We start from the raw sequence: 22,989 nt of genomic DNA on the forward strand, positions 1-22,989 counted from the left end.
CGTTATGGATCCGGCATCGCTCGTCCTAATGTTCCCTAAAGATGAATAAACTGACCCGAGTTAGCCAGATAGTTATTAATCTCTCAAACTCTCTGACACGCTGGTGCTAATCTCCATTTCTCTTATCAAACAAACTAAATCCCGTTACTGACTTCCACACTTAAAGTATTTATTTCTTAAAGTTAAATAAAAACTAACTGCTGTGTCGGCGCCGGATGAGGAGCCGGGTTGTGATTGGCTGAAGTCTGACGGCCAATAGAGCTCCATCAGTGAGACGTCACGGTGAGCGAGGGCCGTGAAGACGGACTGACACACGACACACGGAAAGATTACACGCACACACACACACTCACTCACACACACTCACACACACACACACTCACACACACACACACACACACACGCAGACTTACACACACACTCACTCACTCACTCACACACTCACTCACTCACTCACACACACACACACACACTCAGTCACTCACTCACACACACTTACACACACACACACACACACGCAGACTTACACACACACTCACCCAGTGCGTTTACATGATGGTATAATTCTCATCTTGCTTTAGTCGGACTCTGCTATCTTTTGGGGGATCTGCTGTTATCCCAATATACATGGCAGTGAGTAATTTGAATCATTGGCCTTTGAAAGCATGTCATATCCGATACGATAGGTGGCGCTGTTTTCATAACAACTCGTGGTGATACAGCCATTTCCGCTTAACCTCTTCGCCACCACCAACAACAACCAACAACAACAACATCAACATTTCGAGAAAGATGGCGAACAGAGAGCAAGGCGAAGCTACATCCCTCTACTATTCTTGCATGATGTTAATAGTGACATTATCGTCTCTTTCGACTTCTGGGTCACGACATGGGAGGGAGGGGGGAGGAGGGCGGCGGGATCTCAAGCATGCGCAAAGACGCAAAGTCCAGTTCCTAATCCAATTCACCGTTACATGCCGCGAGAGTCGAATTATCAACCGGATCGGATCGAGTTATCCAGGGGTGTTAATCGGATCGTAGTCGGACCGCACATAGTCGAACACAAAGGTGTTTACATGAAACGGATCATTCGATTTCAGTCCGACTAAGACAGTTATTCAAATGCATGTAAATACGGTCACTCACTCACACACACTTACACACACATACACTCACACACATATACATATTCACATGCTCACTCACACTCACACATACACACACACATACAAACTCACACACACTCACACACACTCACACTCACACACACTTGGGGAGACATCAAAAACTAAGTGCGGACGTCTTAATTGATTTTTGATTAATTGGGTCGTGTTTATCGGGCCGATCCAACGGTTCATAACGGCGCGGTAAAAAACAACCTCCAGGCGAGATGTTGACCTTGTTTGGAGACTTCTTTTCTTTTCTTTCTTTTTTTCGGGCTTCATGAAGACGCCGTCCTCTCCGTGGAAACGGAGCCATATGCTCGGCGGGCGCCGCGCGGTGCAGGGCGGGGGGGCGATGCTGGCTTTTAGTGGCGGAAACGACACTTTGCATATGGACCAACAGCTGGCCCGGAGCGAGCCGGCGCCGGGGAGGAGACGTTGGAGACGCTGAGGGACTCGCTGCTGATTGGCTGCTTTTGTCCTCCTGGGAGAGGAAGTGAAATCTCTCTGTGGCTTTAAGGAAATAACTAAATGTAAGAATAAATACCAACGAACGAGGAAAGAGTCGCTTCCCCCCGAGGACTCAGAGCGGCGCTCCTCAACTTCCTGCCTTAGTCAACTAGCACACACACACACACACACACACACACACACACACACACACACACACACACACACACACACACACACACGCACACTCACACACTCACATGCACACACACGCATGCATGCACACACACTCACACACTCAGACTTTTACACACTCACACACACACATACACACTAACACACACTCAGACACACACACTCAAACACTCACACACACTCACTCACACACTCACTCACAAACACACGCACACTAACACACACACACTCACAACCTCACACACACTCACACAGACACTAACACACACATACACGCCCACACACACTAACACACGCACACACTCACACACACACATACACACTAACACACACTCAAACACTCACACACACACATACACACTAACACACACTCAAACACTCACACACACACTTACACAGCAAATAGGCAAAAAGAGGATATATATGTCAGAATAGATTGTAGAGCAGGCCTCTTCAACTAGCGGCTCCTTGAGTTTAACTCTGGCCCCGTCAACAATCCTTCTCGGCTCGCTCTCACTAGCACCCCCGTCAACAATCCTTCTCGTCAACAACTCATCAATATTCTGTGCGGCCCTCACACCCCCTGTGATTTTCTTATTTGGCCCACTTGCTACTGAAGTTGAATAGCCCTGTTGTAGAGGTTCCATCAGTGTCTGTGTGTGTGTCTGTGTGTGTGTCCGTGTGTGTGTCTGTGTGTGTGTCTGTGTGTGTCACCGTGTGTGTGTCCGTGTGTGTCACCGTGTGTGTGTCTCTTCGAGCGTAAACTATAAAGGCAGATAGGCCGGTTAATAAAAACCATGTCAGGAACTCGTAACAGTTCACCGGAGACCGGGGCCGACGGGGCCGACGAGGTCTCCAAAACCCCGAGACGGATGCAGGATTCAAGGTAAAAAAAATCAATTATTTTTTTCTTCTTCTTTTTTTGTTTGAACATATGAAACATGATCCACGCTCACAAACCCAAACAAAAAAACAGGTCATGACGTACCTGTAGACTGGAGCTAGAAGCCCAGGAGGCCCGTTTGAAACTCACCTCAAAGAGCCAAACACATACACAACAAAACACATCGTTATCCTGAAAGGATGAACAAATAACCATCGAAATACATACGAATACGGGAAGAAACGAGATAGAGTGTGTGTGTGTGTCTCTGTGTGTGTGTGTGTTAGTCACACTATTAATAAATTAATTACTCAAACATATGCAGATCACGTGTTGCCGCCAACCTTGGGCGGCGTGCTCCACACAGCGGTTTCTGCATCATTAACAATGGCTGCTGTATAAAGGGAGGGCGGGACCAGGCGAGCATCACGCCGCACATCTGAATTCATTTCACGAGCAAACTCGCAATACGCAAACAACGACAATCTGAAAAAACATCGTCCCCGATAATGCACTTGTTCCTCTTGTGATTCACGACACACAGAAAGAGGAATTACATGTCAGGAACGGATTGTTTGTGAGGCGGTTCAACGAGAGAAAAGATGGAGGCGGAATTAGTTTCGTTATACATTTGGGTTTTGAACTGATAAGAGAAACACACAGCCTTAAAGGGACAGTTCACCGATTTAACACATGAAGTTCAGTTTATTTTTCAGTTTTTTTGTTTGGCCAGAACATATTCAGTTATATGCTTTTTGTATCTTTTGAACGTTATATATATATATATATATGAAAGGTATATATGTATATATATATATATGAAAGTTATATATTTATATATATACACATATATATATATATGAAAGTTATATATGTATATATGAAAGCTATATATGTATATATACAGGACTGTCTCAGAAAATTAGAATATTGTGATAAAGTTCTTTATTTTCTGTAATGCAATTAAAAAAAAAAATTACAAATCAACTTAAATATTGCAAGCCTTTTATTCTTTTAATATTGCTGATTATGGAAAACTCTAAAATCCTATCTCATAAAATTTTAATATTTCCTCAGACCAAGTAAAAAAAAAGATTTATAACAGCTGAGTGTTTGTCAAGGCTCAGGAAACCCTTGCAGGTGTTTCGAGTTAATTAGACAATTCAAGTGATTTGTTTAATACCCTATTCTAATATTTAGAGATAGGATATTTGAGTTTTCTTAAGCTGTAAACCATAATCAGCAATAAATCAGAATAAAAGGCTTGCAATATTTCAGTTGATTTGTAATGAATCCAGAATGCATGACATTTTTGTTTATTTAATTGCATTACAGAAAATAAAGAACTTCATCACAATATTCTAATTTTCTGAGACAGTCCTGTATATATATATATATAAATGTGTCCAGAAAATATTCAGTAATTTTGTGTTTTCTGTCTTTTTAACATTATATATAATTATATATAAATATATTTATTCATATATATATATTTATATATATAAATGTTTCCAGAACATATTCAGTAATTTTGTGTTTTCTTTGTCTTTTTTACATTATATATATATATATATATATAAATGTTTCCAGAACATATGTAATAATGTTATGTTTTTCTTGTTATTCAAGCTAAACCTGAATGAGCGCGTTACATGTGACCCTCTACATCTACGTGACTCTAATCTGTGAATGAAGTCTAACGTGTCGTTTGCTTTTTGCTCAGAGCGACTGGTTCCGAACTGCTTTTTAAACCGGCTGCTTATGCACGACGCTCTGATGACTGCTTCACAATCTGCACGTCTGTCTGCAGGAAAAAAAAGCAAAAGAGATGTCGGCAGCAGCCGCAGACTCCGGTGCTTATTTGGGTTTAGTCGGGTTTAATCCGTCCCCAACACAATCAAACAGGAGTTACTATTAGGCCAAAAACACACACTGCCACAGACAACCGGCCAACTGGGCCCCCCCCCCCCCTTGCATCAGTGTCTCGACAGTGAAATACTTCTTCTCCATCTTCCAAAATCCAACTCTTTACGGAAGAGAAGCGTTAGCTCAAAACAAGTCCTGGTTGCCATGACACCGAGAGCCTGAGCCAGAACTCAGCGGTACACATTACACCCCTCCGCGGGGGTCTCTCCCCCCGGCGCCATGTCACGGCCAACTTGGATATTACAGCCGACTCGCTGTTTTTTCGCAGATGTCCCGATGACTTGGCATCCGTGCACGTGCACACACACACACACACTCTCCCCTGGCGCACAATACACTTTTTTGGTTTTGTTTTGAAGGCGACGTTTATACGAGCCCAAAGAAGAGTGTGGTGAGTTTTTTTGTGCGTGTGCCGGCGAGGGGGCCGGCGAGGGGGTCTCCACGGTGGCGTCCGCCTGTCTTTAGACTCTGTAGAGCGAGCGAGCCGAGCTCCTACCTCGCCGCACGAGCCAGAACAAATATTTAATGAGCATCATCTTGAGACGGGCTCCCGGAGTCCTGGAGAGGAGCAGATTATGTATTCCAGCCGCACACTGCAGAATCGGGTTTGAATTTTAGGATCACATTTTTTATTCTTTTCAGCAAATCTTTCAGAATAAGAGCTGGGGGGGGGTTAAGGGGAAACGCGGCACGCCAGATTTCATGGATGAGGGGAGGAACAAAAGTGGATTTTCTGCACCGTGCTCCCGCACACAGGGGGAGGAGGAGGAGGAGGAGGAAGAGGGGGGGGGTACTAAAAGAGCTTCCATACCTTTGGCAACCGCTGAGTCCAGATGGTGAGAATCTGGAGCATCGGGAGGGAGGAATGGAGCGGTGGGGGGGGGGGGGGGGGTGAAGAGAGAGAGGCGAAGGAGGGATGGTTGATGAAAGGGAAGGATGGGTACTGGAGGTGGGAAAGAGGGAGGGGGGGGGCACGTGAGCAATCGCAGGCTAAACCCCGGCTCTGCTGAGGAGAAACAACCGAGTGGAGGGTCTATCTGCTTCTGTCTCTCTACCCGTTTCACCAGAGACGACTGATTTATGACGTGGGCGGGGGAGGGGGGGGCGGAGAGGAGAGCGACCTAAGTGGCAGAGGACGAAAGTGACAAACAGTCTTCCCGTCGTGACCCCCGCAGATCCCGTCTCTAACGGGGGGGGGGGGGGGGGGGGGCAGGCGGTTTGAAAACCTCGGGCCGGGAGTTCCCGCGGTCGGCGAACTCGTCTGGCGCTGTCACGACAACACGACCGGGAGACGGACGCTCAGGAGGAAACACATCGACGGGCGCTGGGAAAGAAAAAATAAATAGCAGAAAGCTCTTGAGAAGAGAACGAGGCGACGCGATTTGACACCCGACGATCTATTATCCTCCTTATTTATTCCCTCTTCTCTTAAAAATTAATTGTCCATCACGGGCGTCGACATCCGTGCCACTAAAACACTCGTTGTGCGTCGGAGGAGCGTCAGCTGTCCAACACGTTCACTTTTAATTACCAACCGGAGGGCGTACGCAAGGAGTCGCTGTAACGGGCGACATGTAAGACAAAGTCATTAAACGGCGAATGTGACGACGGCGAGCTAACGAGCTAACGAGGTCCTTTTGGATCTCTGTCGCCTTCGCGGCTTTAGGGCACAGGTGTCACACACAAGGCCCGCCACATCATTAAAGGCATAAAAGACATATGATCACCTTGTCTTAAAGACATTTAAGAAAAAATATCCAGTGCTTTTATTTTGAAGGATTCAAATTAAATGGATTTATGCTATAATATTAGAGAACTGTTCTTATGTGGAATGTTTTCTACACTCAAATAAACAATGATCAAATGCAAAGAGAGTTATTTCACAATATGTTCAGGAGTAAAAATCCTGGGCTTTTATTTTGAAGGATTCAAATTAAATGGATTTATGTTATAGTATTAGATAAATGTTCCTATGTACAACATTATCGACACTCAAATAAACAATAATCAAATGCAAAGAGTTATTGTACAATTTGTTAATGAGTAAAAATCCTGAGCTTTTATTTTGAAGGATTCAAATTAAATGGATTTATGTTACAGTATTAGAGAAATGTTCCTATGTACAACATTAGCGACACTCAAATAAACAATAATCAAATGCAAAGAGAGTTATTTAACAATATGTACGTTTATATGTTTCAGTACCGGCCCTTTAAGAGGCGGCCATGATGCTGACATGGCCTACGGTGAAAACGAGTTTGCCACCCCCGTTTTAGGGCGTTGCCAGCTTTGTTTCTCGCCTGTGAAGAACACCAGAACCACCTGGACCCGTGGGTCCAATCAGCAGCTGCACATCGTTAAACCCCGCCCTCTTTTACCTGTGACCTGGAAGGTGCATTTCCCGGCGCCCGCCTCGTTGATGACGTTGCAGGTGTACTCCCCCCAGCCGTCTCGGTTCAGGCTGCGGATGGTGTACTCCGTCTCGTCTCTCTGGGCGTCGAAGGCCCCGGCGTGCAGCAGCCGGTTGGAGAGGAGCCACTCGAAGCGCAGCACCCGGGACGGGTGGGCCCGCAGCACCCGGCAGGTCATCACCACGGGCCGGCCCAGGCCCTGCCGCGTCTCCATGGAAACCGGCTCCACCGTCGGAGGGTCTGGGAGGCAGAAAAGGGGCCGAGGTGATGACTTTTTATCAGGGGCGAGAAAAAGAAATTATAGGAAGGAATATGAGAAGATAAAAGGTTAATAAAGAAGGTAAAGAGAGCGGAGGTCGTTCGGGTCGGAGACACGAACATCTGGAGAGGAAACACAGTTTGAATAGTTTGAGACGGATCACACGAAGCTCACCGAGGACCTGAGACGACTGGAGAGGAAACAGAAGCTTTTTAACGACAACGAGAGTAACGAAGCCACCGGAGGAAAAAAAGGATAAATTTAAACGCATCTCAAGTAAACTCTAAACAATTACCACCGCAAAGTCAATACGCCTCAGCAACAAATGAACAACGACAAGTGAGTGTGTGTGTGAGTGGATGGATGGGAGTGTGTGTGTGTGTGTGTGTGTGTGTGTGGGGGGAAGATACATTTTGCCTAAAATAAACTAGAACAATGTTCTGAATGAAATCCGTCACGCTTCATGGGAAATTGCTCACAGGATGATGAAGTTTCCACCTACAGCTGTAAAAAAAAAGAAGAGAAAAATGAATAACTTATTTGAGTATCTGACTCTTCCCAAACAGACATAATTATCTAGTGAGGGGCTGATTATGACCCGGGAGCACCCCCCCCCCCCCTCTCCCCAGGCATGATGCTATAATGGAGGCTTGTTGGTGTGTGTGTGACGTTATGAATGTGTGTGGTTATGAATGTGTGTGGTTATGAATGTGTGTGGTTATGAATCGTGTCCCTCATCTCCAGCACCTTTTCTCACACGGATGCTTGACAAAAGTCACGGCGTGAAAAACAAAAGTGAAAGCTCCTTCATCGCCTGGAATTTGCACATTTCCCGACTCATTAAAAGAGAGGCGGGCTCGAGCCACGGCGAGGGGACGGCACTTTAAAAAAAACAAAAAACGTAATATGTTACAGATCACCGATCCCCCGATTGAAACTGTAATCTGCAACATAATTCACGGCATTATTTATACACGATATAATTAATGAGCCTTCTTAAATCCATAGGAGCATTGAACTCATATTTTACATCAGGCCATGTGATAATAGCATTCACGACATTATTCACAACTTTATTCAACCATTTGGGAAACAACTTGCGAGCTGCTTGAATGTCACAAGTGGGCTAGCCGCGCTAGTCTGTGTTGCCGGGGGTTACGCCCCCCCCCCCCCACACACACACACAAACACACCTTTGTTTGTTTTGTAGTCGGACGAAAGATGCAAAAATAATCAAAATAAATCGTCCGCTTCATTTTCGCTTAATTATAAATCCTGCTTGAGCGAAGAATATTGTGGACAATATAATTACTTATTAATTAATTATTTAATAAATTGAAATTACTTCTGCTCGAATTGTTGCCGTAATTTTAATTAAAATATTATTTTAATTTTCTCCTCTTCCCTCATTTAGATGTGTCTTTGTTGATGTGTGTATATTTCTAAAGATATTTATGTGCATGCACAATGTATACACACACACACATCCATCTGTATACATTAAGCTGGAAATCTGTTTCTCTTGTACTTCTCTAAAACTAGTTTATCCTCCTCATTTTGTCCTCTGCTTTCCCCCCTTTGTTGTTGTCCCTGTCTTCCTTTGTAGAACTACTTGAGTTGTATATGTGTTCATTTACTAGTTTTTTTGTCACTTTCCTCCACAAAACCAGTTGATTTAAATAACGCTGTTGTTAGAAGGTACGTGCACCGCCGCTATCGGCTAGTACTGGTGGCATTAGTTGGTTGGATTAGTTAAAAAAGTTATATTAAGTGCAAAATAACACACAAAAACATCTACAATCCAAAGTGTGATTTTACTTTGTTGCCCTCGATGCTGATCATCACACACACACACACACACATCTGGAGATCCCACTATATCTCATTCTGACATGGCTGAAACGTGTCGAAAAAAACCCCGTCAGTACACAAATATTCCCACGTTTAAACTGATAAGAAAAGGTGCATGAGAAAGTTGTGCAAACACGGTTTGCCTCCCTCACCTGACTCCTGCCCCCAAGGTGGAGAGAGTAAAGCGTCTTTCATCCCCTGAATGAAGCAGCAATCAGCTCCTTCTCCAAAAGAAGGGGATGCCGAATCTCTACTCATCACATTACAAATGGCGGGCCTGTGAACCACCTGAGTGGCACTACAACAAATTGCAGTGAGTGCATTTTCCATTGACACGGTAAGACAAATGAACACAGGCGTTGCATCTGCAGCCCCCAAATATGGTTATATAACCGAAACATCCTTGAAAACACGGCGCACACGCCTCGTCTCCCTCGTCTGCCGGGTGTAGCGGACGAGGGCTCGGAGTTGCCGTTAAGTTGAAGGGAAAAGCTCCCGGGCTGAGGTGTAATCCATCACCGGTCACCGGTGGGTTGTTTGACAGTAATGTGGAGGGGAGAAAACACCCCCCCCCCCAACACGGTCCACGTGGACCCCCATGAGCAGGGAAGCAATAACACATATATACGTGGAGGTGGTCGAGTAATATGTGTGTTATCACGCGTGTGTGTGTGTGTGTGTGTGTGTGTGTGTGTGGAGGAGGTAAATCTGTGTTCACGCGTGCGTCGGCATTTTTCCCGAAATACCGCTCGAGTGGTTTTTTCCGACAAACTTCAACCTCGAGTCAGAATTGGTTCGATTTGTCTTCGGCGCCCCGGCTGAGTGCGTCGCGAGGAGGACACGGAACTCCCGCGGGCGAGCCGCCGGCCGAGGGCGGCGTGCACAGTCAGCGTGTGCACCTGGAGTCTGTTAGCGGCACTGCGGCTCCTCTCTGTGTCGTTTATTCTTTATTCTCCCGAGAGCAACGTATTGCATTATTTTTGTCCTGATTTTACATAAATGGCAACCCAACAATATTTTAAAATGGTTCACTTAAAAAAAAGTATCCCAAATCAAAATCTATCTGCAGATGTATTACCAGAAAGATGTACTTGAAGTCGGGCTTGATGAAGTCTTCCAGAACTTAGGAAGGATTATTTGAAAATAAAAATCAAAGTTAAATACTTAACGAATAAAAAGTGTTTTAAAGAGTGTTTTCCCACTTAATTAAGAACTTTTATAGAGAAGAAATTGTTGTTTATGATTGAACTGAGTTTGGAGACATTTGAGATGTTATGAGCTCGTTATTAACATCGGCGTTCACACAATGATTTATGATTACATTACACACAGGAACACACAGCTGCAGCTTCATAACTGCTCTCCAGGTGCAGCCACATAACTCAACGTTGTTATATTTATCTGCTCAAAAGAATTCAAGATGATGAAGAAGAAGAATTTAAGATGAAGAAGAAGAATTTAAGATGAAGAAGAAGAATTCAAGATGATGAAGAAGAAGAATTCAGGATGAAAATGATGAAGAATTCAAGATGAAGAAGAAAACAAATTCAAGATGAAGAAGAAGAATTCAAGATGAAAAAGAAGAAGAATTCAAGATGAAAAAGACGAAGAATTCAAGATGAAGAAGAAGAATTCAAGATGAAGAAGAAAACGAATTCAAGATGAAGAAGAATTCAAGATGAAAAAGAAGAAGAATTCAAGATGAAAAGAATAAGAATTCAAGATGAAAAAGAAGAAGAATTCAAGATGAAAATAAGAAGATTTCTTGATGAAAAGAAGAAGAATTCAAGATGAAAAGAAGAAGATTTCTTGATATTTTTCTTTCTTTTACCCCAAACTGCTACTACGATATTCAACAATACTGTTGATATTCTTCAAGCTATCGTTTCATAGTTCGACTTTCCAGCATCGGGAAAAACATTAATATGAATGCTGCTCATTACAACTCAAACAGAGTCCCCGGGTAACGGGAACACTTGAGTGAATGCACTTTAGTGACTTCATTATCGCGGTGCTCCTCGACACACGCGACTTCTTCCTGGAGTACCATGTGACTTCATTGTTAGCATGTGACGTACCTCCGACAGCTGCATTGTGTGAAAGAAACAAAAGGCACAGCTTTTAGCACGGAGGCATTCCTGCGAGGATAATAACCTTTTCTAGCACTTCAGTCTCCGGATGGAGAGAATAACATTCGTTAAGAAGTCAAACTGATGCACAGAATATGAAATGATGACCCTGATTCCACTGATTTATAATGAATCCCCCCGTCAGCCCTCCTTCCCTCACGCCGCCGTCGCTGCAATCAAACAATGAACTTAAGCACCGTCCGCATTACCATATTGTTATTAAAACTTAGGGGTAATTTATGAACTTAAATATACAATTAATGAGAATCAATGGCGTCTCCTTCGGCGCGCGGCGACGGCCCGGCGAGCCGCTAATAGGTCTGAGCCGCAGTCGTTCCCCGAGTTATGAATTATTCCGCGTGAGCCGCCTCCTGTTGACGCGCTGACCTTTCTCCGGAGTGGCTTTGATGCGGCTGATCGATTTAATATTGTTCCATAAAAAAAGATGAAGTCTGTTTAAATTTCACCCCCCCCCCCCCCCCACCGTAATGCAAAGCGATTAATAAGCCGGCGTCGGGCTAATGCGACTCGCTTTCAGAGCGGGGCCTCGGGGGCCGGCGTCGCGGGTCCTTCGCCACGCAGGAAGGAGAAATTAATTAAAAACGATAATCGTGTAATTCTGCACTTTATCCCGGTGTGTGTCTTTTCTTTTTTTTTCGCGATGCGTGTGTCAGATAAGCCGGAGTCGCTTCGCCCGAGGGGGGAGGGGCGGGGCCGGTGGGGGGGGCATCAGGCAGGTGTCAAAAGAAAGGAAAAAAAAGCGAAGTGGAGCTCGATAACTCTCGAGTCTGACAGTAAGAGCGCTCTATACCTCCTTTCTCCCTGTATTCATCCCTCGTTTCCCCGTCTCTCCAGCCCCCGGACCGTGCCAACGCAGTCTGCCTCAGAACATTAGGGTGTCACGGCTCGGGATTTGGCGTCTGCAATTCTATCAGAGTGACGCCTCTGAAGGAGAACGTCTTTTCTCCAGCCTCTACCTCTCTCTCTCCTCCCGGTGTCGCCTCTGCCAGCCGACAGATGCAGCTTCTTTTTTTCTTCTCGACATATCAAAGCTGTTGACTTGCCGGAGTCGTTCATTCACGCCTCTAATGCTCTTTGCTTCAGACGACCGTACCTCGGTCCCTTGATCGAGTTACTTTAAAAAATAAATAATAAAAAACGCGTCTTTGCACGTGGCTCGCCACCAAGAGGCTGGGAACAAAACAAAAAAAGGCTCACGCTGAGACCTGGAAGTATGGGCGAGGAAAAGCATCTCGGGGGGGATTTTAGGCTGGTGCTTCCACGCCAAGGGACAGGCCAAGGGAGAGGGGGGGGGGGGGGAGGAATACCGACAGGCAAACTGAGCCAACGACAAAAAAACGCGGGGGCCGGATTCGTGTTAACGAGGTAAATTCTCGGGCGGAGAAAGATGAAAAAAACGAGAGCGAGTCGAGCCGGCGACGTCGATATGCGGCAGACGCGTTTATTTCCCGGGGTTTTCTCGTATCGCTCCGACGCCGATCCGGCACCTGGAGCGCAAACCGTATCCGCCGTTTTTCCTTTCTTTCTTTTCAAAAAACAAACAAACAAAAGAATTGCTCTTTGACGCCGACCGTGAATAAGGAAGCGGAGACGTCTCCGAAGGCGACGCGGCGGCGGCGGAGGGATCGATTTACGACGACTCCGCCCGCTCCGCTTCGAAGACGTCGAACGGGTGTCGGCGAGAGAGACGGCGCTTCGTTTAAAATAACGTTGCGCGCCGAGAATGCCGCGTTCTCCTGAATGCATCGCGGCGAGGAGGAAGAGGGGAGCGGATTTGCTTCGCTCGTCTGATGATGCAACCGTATGTCTGAGGATAGATCTGGTGGTGTGTGTTTTACCGTCTCGGGCCACAGCCACGATATTACGGTAACACGTAATAACAGCTTTAGCACCGTTTGAGAGGCGATCTCCGTCACTACAAACACGTCTTAAAAAACACGATATGTGAACAGGAAGCAGATTGTTTGCTCTAATACTACCACGGGGGGGGGGGGAGGGGCAGCATCTCTGCGTGTTAGCAGGTAACCTTCGAAGGAGAAACATCATTCGATGTCAAAGGTCAAAGGTTACGGACCTTTCTTAAGCCCTCTGAGACCCGCGGGTCGCCGGGTCACCAGGAGGCCGTGAGCCCGGCTCGCCGATGAAAGTTGGAGAGAAGATGTCATTTGGAAATAGACGACGTTCGGCATCCATTGTTACCGTGTCACGAGAGGAAAAACTGGTGTCTCTTTTATTTTGACCCCATTTAATGTTTAACGTCTCTAAAAGAATGATTAACATTATTTTTTTTGCTTCCTATTTCATGACTTTTCCTAATTTATTGGGGACAACGGGGAAAACATTAAATTCACATGATGATGTGTTTTCAATGTCCTGAAAACAACTCAATTTGACCCCTTTTACTGTGTAAAACATATAAGGAATATCAACTTTTAAAATTTATTTAAAGGTCTATTTAGGTAGTCAACAAACAAACAAAAAGTACCTAACACTTAAACTTGGGAAACAATATACATTTTCTGGAGGTTTTAATTGCTGTGGTCAAAAAGGGTAAAAGATGTTCGTAAATTTGAAGGTAACAGGCGGGTTAAAGGTGTCTCTTTTATTTGAAAGGTGTCTCTTTTATTTGAATTGGTTTTAATTTTAATTTCCTTTATTACTTAAATTCTTAAATGTAGAATTCCTTGCTATTTTATTACAGTGAATATATTGTAAAGATGCTTTCTGCTGCAACAGACACATTTCCCCCTGAATAAAGTAGATATGATCTAAGATGTATGAATGGGTTCTTTTGGTGAAGTTTTGGGCAAATACATGTGAGGTATTTGAATATTTACACATATACACATATATATATACACATTCAGTGGTAAAAAATGGTTAAATTTGGTATCAACCCACACATTGCTGTAGCAACTCACCACTGGGAGTGGCTTCATATACTTCCATCATAAGCCTTTAACGTTTTTATACACACCTATACACACATATGACCAGATCACCCTTGAGAGGGTTTGTTTTTAAGCTTTTCCTCTCTCATTTTGGAGTGAACTGGGCCGTAAAGGTAAGTGATGAATAGTTGTAGTGCTCATTACACATTCAGTGGGCAGGCCCAGCTGGGTTTATCGTCTGAAGGTCCTTCTCCTCCTCTGAGACCAGCTGCTCTACAACCGGCTGCTCTGACATTCAACATAAAGCGTCGCTCTGCATTCCTGTTGCCGTCGTTATTCGTCTCGTCGTGTCCGTCTGGTCTTCTTTAGGAAGACTCCGGAACACATTCAGGAGTTTCTAAACGGATCAAAGGCTCACTCGCGTTTACAGTGTTCAGTTATTATTAATCTGGGTTTTTTGCCGCCATTTATTCTCCGACAAGCCCTGAATACACTCTGTCGTCTTCATTGATTGTGTCGTTACTGTGTTTTAATTTGTGTGTAATGATTCCTTCTGGTCACATGACATCTATTGTTCTGTCCATCCTGGAGAGGGATCCTCCTCTGTTGCTCTCCTGAAGGGTTCTTCCTTTTTTCCCCCTGTAAAGGGTTGTTTGAGAGTTGTTCCTGATCCGATGTGAGGTCAAAGGTCAGGGATGTCTATGTGTACAGATTGTAAAGCACTCTGAGGCTAATTTGGAATTTGTGAGAATGGGCTATACAAATAAACTGAATTGAAACAGAATTTAATACACGCCCGTGACCATTTAGCGTGTTAGCAGAAGGAATCATCGGAGCGTTCTTTGAAGGAGAAGAAGAAGTGAAGTCGTTCAGCTCTGGACTGAATCCTGGTATTTTCTCTTTTAACTTGCTTTTCTACACTTGAAGAGGAAATGTTGTTCGCTCCTCTTTAAGAGTGTAACGGCAGCGTGAAGGTCTCAAAGGAGAGCTCAGAGGAGACCAGAAACCTCCTCTTCTTCTTCTTCCTCCTTCTCCTCTTCTTCCCTGTATCTTCTTCTCCTTCTCTTCTTCTTCTTCCCTGTTTCTTCTCCTCCTCCTCCTCCTCCTCTTCTTCTTCTTCCCTGTTTCTTCTTCTTCTCCTCCTCTTCTTCTTCTTCTTCTTCTTCTTCCCTTTTCTTCTCCTCCTCTTCTTCTTCCCTGTTTCTTCTTCTCCTCCTCCTCCTTCTTCTTCCTCCTCCTCCTCCTTTTCCTTCTTCCTCCTCCTCCTCTTCTTCTTCTTCTTCCCTGTTTCTTCTTCTCCTCCTTCTTCTTCTTCCTCCTCCTCCTCCTCTTCTTCTTCGTCCCTGTTTCTTCTCCTCCTCCTCCTTCTTCTTCCTCCTCCTCCTTCTTCCTCCTCCTCCTCCTCATTCTTAATCCTCCTCCTTCTTCATCCTCCTCCTCCTTCTTAATCCTCCTCCTTCTTCCTCCTCCTCCTCTTCTTCTTCCCTGTTTCTTCTTCTCCTCCTCCTCCTTCTTCTTCTTCCTCCTCCTTCTTCTCCTCCTTCTTCCTCCTCCTCCTCCTTCTTCTTCTTCTTCTTCCCTGTTTCTTCTCCTCCTCCTCCTTCTTCTTCCTCCTCCTCCTTCTTCTCCTTCTTCCTCCTCCTCCTCCTCCTCTTCTTCTTCTTCCCGGTTTCTTCTCCTCCTCCTTCTTCCTCCTCCTCCTCCTCCTCCTCTTCTTCTTCTTCGGCGGCGGGCTGACAAACTGCTATTTGCATAGCATCACTAATCAGATCAGTTCTCCTCCCACGCGGCGCCGGGATCAGCTGCTCGGCTTCCGTTCTCATGTTGATGGACGCGGCGAGGCAAAATGTGTCGGCGTGTGTGCGGCCGCTCGAAAAAACCTCCGTGAACACGTTATTTCTAAAAACTAGTGCTGTGAAAAATAACGCGTTAACTCAGTTAATTCAATTACAGGTTTAACTAGTTTTTTTTTTTTTAACGCATTTAACGCATGCGCAGAATAAGCTTCCAATCCGTCTGTTGTTGGTCGTTGGGACGAAAAAAAAGTCACTTGCAAAATGAGCTTCCAATACACCACTTCAATCTGAACTCTGTCCGCTCTCATGCAGACGGTCTGTTCATCGGTAATGATCCTTCCGCAGGTTCACCTCCGGAAACCTTGTTACGACTTTTACTTCCTGTAGATCAGGGTCTCAACACGTCGATCGCGACCTGCCAGTCGATCGCGGCGTAGTGTTGGTAGATCGCATGACATTAAAGAGATTGGCCCGCCCCCTGACATGTTCTCTAGAGCACGTCTTTGTTCTTTTATTAAACTAAACGTCTGTTGTTGATCGTATCTCCACAGCAGCATGTCATTTCTGTCTCACTTATCGATCTCCGTCTCGCGCACCACAGAGCTCCGTGCGCGCGCATCGGGACCGAGCAAAAAAAAAGTCACTTGTCAATCTGTCCACCTGTCCATGTCCGGGCCGGTGAGGTTTCAGCTTTGCAGCGGTGTCCCCGCCGTCCCTTTCATCACGGCCCAGTTCATGAAGAAAACCCACACAGTCAGTTTGCCTCAGCAGCTGCTAGAGGAAGACTAGAGGCCTTTAGATTGTATCATGGTGGAGTTCATGGTTGACAAACAAGAGAAAAATGCTCTGTTTAACCTCCTGTTACCTTTACATTTACGAACATATTTTACCCTCGGGGTCAATTTGACCCCAGCAATTAAAACCTCCAGAAAATTATTAGAATTAATATTGCTTCCCAAGTTTAAGTGTGAGGTACTTTATGTTTGTTTGTTGACTACCTAAATAGCCCTTTAAATAAATAAAAAAGTTGATATTTCTTATATGTTTGACACAGTGAAAAACAGCCTGGGGTCAAATTGACCCCAAAGAACACCGACATTAAACATTGAATGGGGTCAAATTGACCCGAAAGGTAACAGGAGGGTTAAACATTCTGTTTAGGATGAAGATGTATTAATGTTCCATATGGAAGAAAACTGCTAAATAACTGCTGAGTTGCAGCACCATTGTATAGAAGAATGTATAAATGTATATATCCGTCTTTTGTCATAAATCTCTATGTTCTCACAAAATATACCGAGAATATCGGTAATATGTGATTAATCATGATTAATCCACAAAAACCTGTGATTAACCCGATTAAACATTTTAATAGTTTCACAGCCCTACTAAAAACACAGCGAAAGATACATTATTATTATTATTATTATTATTATGTAGACGGGGCAGTTTTACACGACAAAGCTAATTCTGTATATTATTAAATTACCGACACTTAAATTGCACTTACTGGTGGTATTACTGGTGGTATTACTCATGGTATTACTGGTGGTATTACTGGTGGTATTACTGGTGGTATTACTGGTGGTATTACTCATGGTATTACTGGTGGTATTACTGGTGGTATTACTGGTGGTATTACTGGTGGTATTACTCATGGTATCTTAGTACTTTTGGTATTACTGGTGGTATTTCTCGTGGTATTACTTATGTTATGACTTATGTTATAACTTATGGCATTGTAGTACTTATGGTATTACTTATAGTATTACGTATGGTATTTTAGTACTTATAGTATTACTTATGGTATTATTTATAGTATTACTTATAGTATTATTTATGGTATTTTAGTACTTATAGTATTACTTGTGGTATTATTTATAGTATTACTTAGTATTATTTATGGTATTTTAGTACTTATAGTATTACTTATGGTATTATTTATAGTATTACTTATAGTATTATTTATGGTATTTTAGTACTTATTGTATTACTTATGGTATTATTTATAGTATTACTTATAGTATTATTTATGGTATTTTAGTACTTATAGTATTACTTATGGTATTATTTATAGTATGACTTCTAGTATTATTTATGGTATTTTAGTACTTATAGTATTACTCATGATATTACTTATGGTCGTAGTTTATGTAGTTTAGTTTTCTTAAAGAAACGTTACTTTCCTGATTCTTGTAGTTCTGAGTTTGTTCTCTCGGTTGATGAACTTCCTGTAAGTCGCTTTGGATAAATGACATGTAATGTTATGTAATGTAATACTAATAAAAACTCCTCTATTTCTTATTACATAATTAATACATCTTCATCTATTCTTTCACTGCTTTTCAAACCAGTGTGTAGCTGTGTTAGTTATTCACGTCGTGGCAGATTGCTCGACAAAAAGCACGCGGAGAAATGATTGTGTGAACAAACAGCGTCCGTTTGAAAAAATAAACGATAACAGCAATCTTCTTTTTTAATTTCGCAATCAACAATCTGTCTCTGTCTTCGCGTGAGGCGGCGGATCCACGGAGCGCCGCTAATCACCGAAGGGCCCCTCGGAGCCCCGGAGCCTCGGCTTTCTTTGTGGAGCGTGGTAGAACCGCTAACCTTTGATACGGGCTGTCATCGCCGCATCATCATAATCAAGTCAGACAAAAATACAAAATAAACACAAAGAAGCTCATTTTAAATGTGGACAGCCAAGAAAAAGAAAAGAAAACTCTTGAAAAGGGAATAATTCACTAATCCTTTGGGGGGGGGGGGGGCTGCTCTTGATCCTCTTCAATCAGAATATTGGGAGTTGGTGTTTTCGAGTGCGACCATCACTCTGTTTTTTTTATTACTCACACTTTAGGGGCACGATCACACCAGACGCGACTTTTAAAAGCGCCGCCGCTTAAAAAAACGCTGTGGCAAAACAGAGGCGGGCAAAACAACGCGGTGCGCCTGTGGAGCGCAACCGGGCGATACAACTTAATTTACTGAATGGATTCTTGCTGTGTTGTGTGATGAGGAGGAGGAAAAGCCCCCAAAAAGCATCGGTTTTGGGTCCACGATATAACAATTTAAAGAAAGGAAAGAGTACGGCGAATACCACCTTCTATTCTCCGAGTTGTGTCTCATGGCGAGCGCCTTCAGTCGTACTTCTGGCTGAGCAGGAGTCAGTTGGAGTCGTGTTTCGATTTAGAATTATGAAGCTCTTCGTAGTTAAATACCGCCGAGATGAGCGTCTCGTCGGGAAAACAGGAAGGAAAGCCCGCCTCCCGCTTGATCCCATTGGCTGCCTTGGGCCTCCTGCTTGATCCTATTGGCTGCCTTGGGCCTCCTGCTTGATCCTATTGGCTGCCTTGTGCCTCCTGCTTCATCCTATTGGCTGCCTTGGGCCTCCTGCTTGATCCTATTGGCTGCCTTGGGCCTCCTGCTTGATCCTATTGGCTGCCTTGTGCCTCCTGCTTCATCCTATTGGCTGCTTTGGGCCTCCTACATCATCCTATTGGCTGCCTTGGGCCTCCTGCTTGATCCTATTGGCTGCCTTGGGCCTCCTGCTTCATCCTATTGGCTGCCTTGGGCCTCCTGCTTGATCCCATTGGCTGCCTTGGGCCTCCTGCTTCATCCTATTGGCTGCCTTGTGCCTCCTGCTTCATCCTATTGGCTGCCTTGGGCCTCCTGCTTCATCCTATTGGCTGCCTTGTGCCTCCTGCTTCATCCTATTGGCTGCCTTGGGCCTCCTGCTTGATCCCATTGGCTGCCTTGGGCCTCCTGCTTCATCCTATTGGCTGCCTTGTGCCTCCTGCTTGATCCTATTGGCTGCCTTGGGCCTCCTGCTTCATCCTATTGGCTGGCTTGTGCCTCCTGCTTCATCCTATTGGCTGCCTTGGGCCTCCTGCTTCATCCTATTGGCTGCCTTGGGCCTCCTGCTTGATCCCATTGGCTGCCTTGGGCCTCCTGCTTCATCCTATTGGCTGCCTTGTGCCTCCTGCTTCATCCTATTGGCTGCCTTGGGCCTCCTGCTTTATCCTATTGGCTGCCTTGGGCCTCCTGCTTGATCCTATTGGCTGCCTTGGGCCTCCTGCTTCATCCTATTGGCTGCCTTGGGCCTCCTGCTTCATCCTATTGGCTGCCTTGGGCCTCCTGCTTGATCCTATTGGCTGCCTTGTGCCTCCTGCTTCATCCTATTGGCTGCCTTGGGCCTCCTGCTTGATCCCATTGGCTGCCTTGGGCCTCCTACTTCATCCCATTGGCTGCCTTGGGCCTCCTGCTTCATCCTATTGGCTGCCTTGGGCCTCCTGCTTGATCCCATTGGCTGCCTTGGGCCTCCTGCTTCATCCCATTGGCTGCCTTGGGCCTCCTGCTTCATCCTATTGGCTGCCTTGTGCCTCCTGCTTCATCCTATTGGCTGCCTTGGGCCTCCTGCTTGATCCCATTGGCTGCCTTGGGCCTCCTGCTTCATCCTATTGGCTGCCTTGTGCCTCCTGCTTGATCCCATTGGCTGCCTTGGGCCTCCTACTTCATCCCATTGGCTGCCTTGGGCCTCCTGCTTCATCCTATTGGCTGCCTTGGGCCTCCTGCTTGATCCCATTGGCTGCCTTGGGCCTCCTGCTTCATCCCATTGGCTGCCTTGGGCCTCCTGCTTCATCCTATTGGCTGCCTTGTGCCTCCTGCTTCATCCTATTGGCTGCCTTGGGCCTCCTGCTTGATCCCATTGGCTGCCTTGGGCCTCCTGCTTCATCCTATTGGCTGCCTTGTGCCTCCTGCTTGATCCCATTGGCTGCCTTGGGCCTCCTGCTTCATCCTATTGGCTGGCTTGTGCCTCCTGCTTCATCCTATTGGCTGCCTTGGGCCTCCTGCTTCATCCTATTGGCAGCCTTGGGCCTCCTGCTTGATCCCATTGGCTGCCTTGGGCCTCCTGCTTCATCCTATTGGCTGCCTTGGGCCTCCTGCTTGATCCCATTGGCTGCCTTGGGCCTCCTGCTTCATCCTATTGGCTGCCTTGGGCCTCCTGCTTCATCCTATTGGCTGCCTTGGGCCTCCTGCTTCATCCTATTGGCTGCCTTGGGCCTCCTGCTTCATCCTATTGGCTGCCTTGGGCCTCCTGCTTGATCCCATTGGCTGCCTTGGGCCTCCTGCTTCATCCTATTGGCTGCCTTGTGCCTCCTGCTTCATCCTATTGGCTGCCTTGGGCCTCCTGCTTCATCCTATTGGCTGCCTTGTGCCTCCTGCTTCATCCTATTGGCTGCCTTGGGCCTCCTGCTTCATCCTATTGGCTGCCTTGGGCCTCCTGCTTGATCCCATTGGCTGCCTTGGGCCTCCTGCTTCATCCTATTGGCTGCCTTGTGCCTCCTGCTTCATCCTATTGGCTGCCTTGGGCCTCCTACTTCATCCTATTGGCTGCCTTGGGCCTCCTGCTTGATCATATTGGCTGCCTTGGGCCTCCTGCTTCATCCTATTGGCTGCCTTGGGCCTCCTGCTTCATCCTATTGGCTGCCTTGGGCCTCCTGCTTGATCCCATTGGCTGCCTTGGGCCTCCTACTTCATCCTATTGGCTGCCTTGGGCCTCCTGCTTCATCCTATTGGCTGCCTTTGGCCTCTTGCTTGATCCTATTGGCTGCCTTGGGCCTCCTGCTTCATCCTATTGGCTGCCTTGGCCGAGCGTGACATTGATGAGCGTTGCGTCTCCGTGCTCAAAGTTGAGAATATTCAAACTTTTAAGCGCGCCTAAAAAAACGCTAGAAGAACTCGCCGCGCGGCGTTTAGAAGGCGTACCGTAGGAAAACAACGGTTTAGCTAACGGCGCGTTTTTGAGCGCGATCGAGGCCTCAGAAAGTTGCCGCGGTCTCACGTCGGGACCAACGGGAGGAGGACGATTCCCGCTCGGCGTGGTTTGGGAGTGACGCGCTGCTGCACAGGTGCCTCCTGGGAAAATGTTGGGATGAACTAAATCGGCCACGAGGAGAAAACAATGGCTCCGTGGCACTCAGCTTTTTTTTCCCTTCTATTTCCCATAATCACTTGGCAGAGAAGGACAGCGCCCTCCACAGATCACTGTAATTTCCTCCCCATCCATCTTCCGTTCTTTCCGTTCTTTCCTTTCTCTCCCCCCGTTGGAGAGGAACGTCTCCAGCCCACGAGCGAGACGGGAGAAGACGCTTCGGATCCCTGACGAAATATAACCCTTTTCAAAAAAGAAATCTCCATAAAATGAATACTGGCGGGAATAAATTATCCGCCGGCTAATTAGCCGCTGAGAGTCATCTTTGAATGTGACAGGGGAAGGGGGGGGTCTTCACACACACACACACACACACACACACACACACACACACACACACACACACACACACACACACACACACACACACACACACACACACACACACACACAGAGTGAAAAGCCGTTTCCTCTCGGACCTGTCAGGGGACAAACTCATTTTCCAGCCTTCAGGATGAAATTGGATGGGCGTGGAAGGAAAGGAATGTTCCATTCGGACCAGAACCCAAATTATTACACCGCGCGCATCAGAACATCCATCACGCGCACGCCACACTTACATAAACACGCACGATGTCACGGCGCCGACCCGTCTACTCACATTGCACGATGAGCTCCACCTCGGCCTCCCGCGGCTTCACGTTGAACCCGTTGAACTGGCTGGTCTGGCACCGGTACGATCCGGTCATCTCCCTGGACACGTTGACGATGCGCAGCACGCCGTCGTAGCTCTCCATCTGCATGCCGCCGTCCGGCATGGGCACCTCCTTGTCGGCCCGCGACCACAGGATGATGGGCTTGGGCTTCCCTGAAACAAGGCACTCCAGCTCCACTGTGTCGCCCTCGCGGGCCACCAGGGGGGACTTGCCCCGAGGGACTGTCAGGTTGGGGGGAACTAAGAAAGAGAAAAACAGAGGAGGGACTGATATGGGGCTCTAGAAAGTCAGCAGGCGAGGTGAGAGGGGGTGGCGACTCGGGGGGGGCGGAGCTAAATGCAGCAAACGGCAAACAAACGACCGGTG

At 46.1% G+C, this 22,989-nt stretch overlaps 1 protein-coding gene across 2 annotated transcripts in view; it reads right to left on the bottom strand.

Moving 5' to 3' along the window:
* Positions 1–22,989, bottom strand: part of LOC130202345 (MAM domain-containing glycosylphosphatidylinositol anchor protein 2-like) — a 181,589-nt gene that overhangs the window by 35,601 nt on the left and 122,999 nt on the right. For both annotated transcript variants that reach the window (XR_008833335.1, XM_056427817.1), the window contains exons 9-10: positions 22,569–22,862; positions 6,996–7,268 (exon numbers count right to left, since the gene is read on the bottom strand). Coding sequence is in view for 1 of the 2 variants with exons in the window: in XM_056427817.1 (XP_056283792.1) it covers positions 6,996–7,268; positions 22,569–22,862 (567 nt within the window). In the remaining variant the exon portion in view is untranslated. The remainder of the gene's footprint in view (positions 1–6,995; positions 7,269–22,568; positions 22,863–22,989) is intronic.

This window comes from Pseudoliparis swirei, chromosome 12, assembly GCF_029220125.1.
Source record: "Pseudoliparis swirei isolate HS2019 ecotype Mariana Trench chromosome 12, NWPU_hadal_v1, whole genome shotgun sequence".
In the NCBI taxonomy this organism is placed as follows: domain Eukaryota; kingdom Metazoa; phylum Chordata; class Actinopteri; order Perciformes; family Liparidae; genus Pseudoliparis; species Pseudoliparis swirei.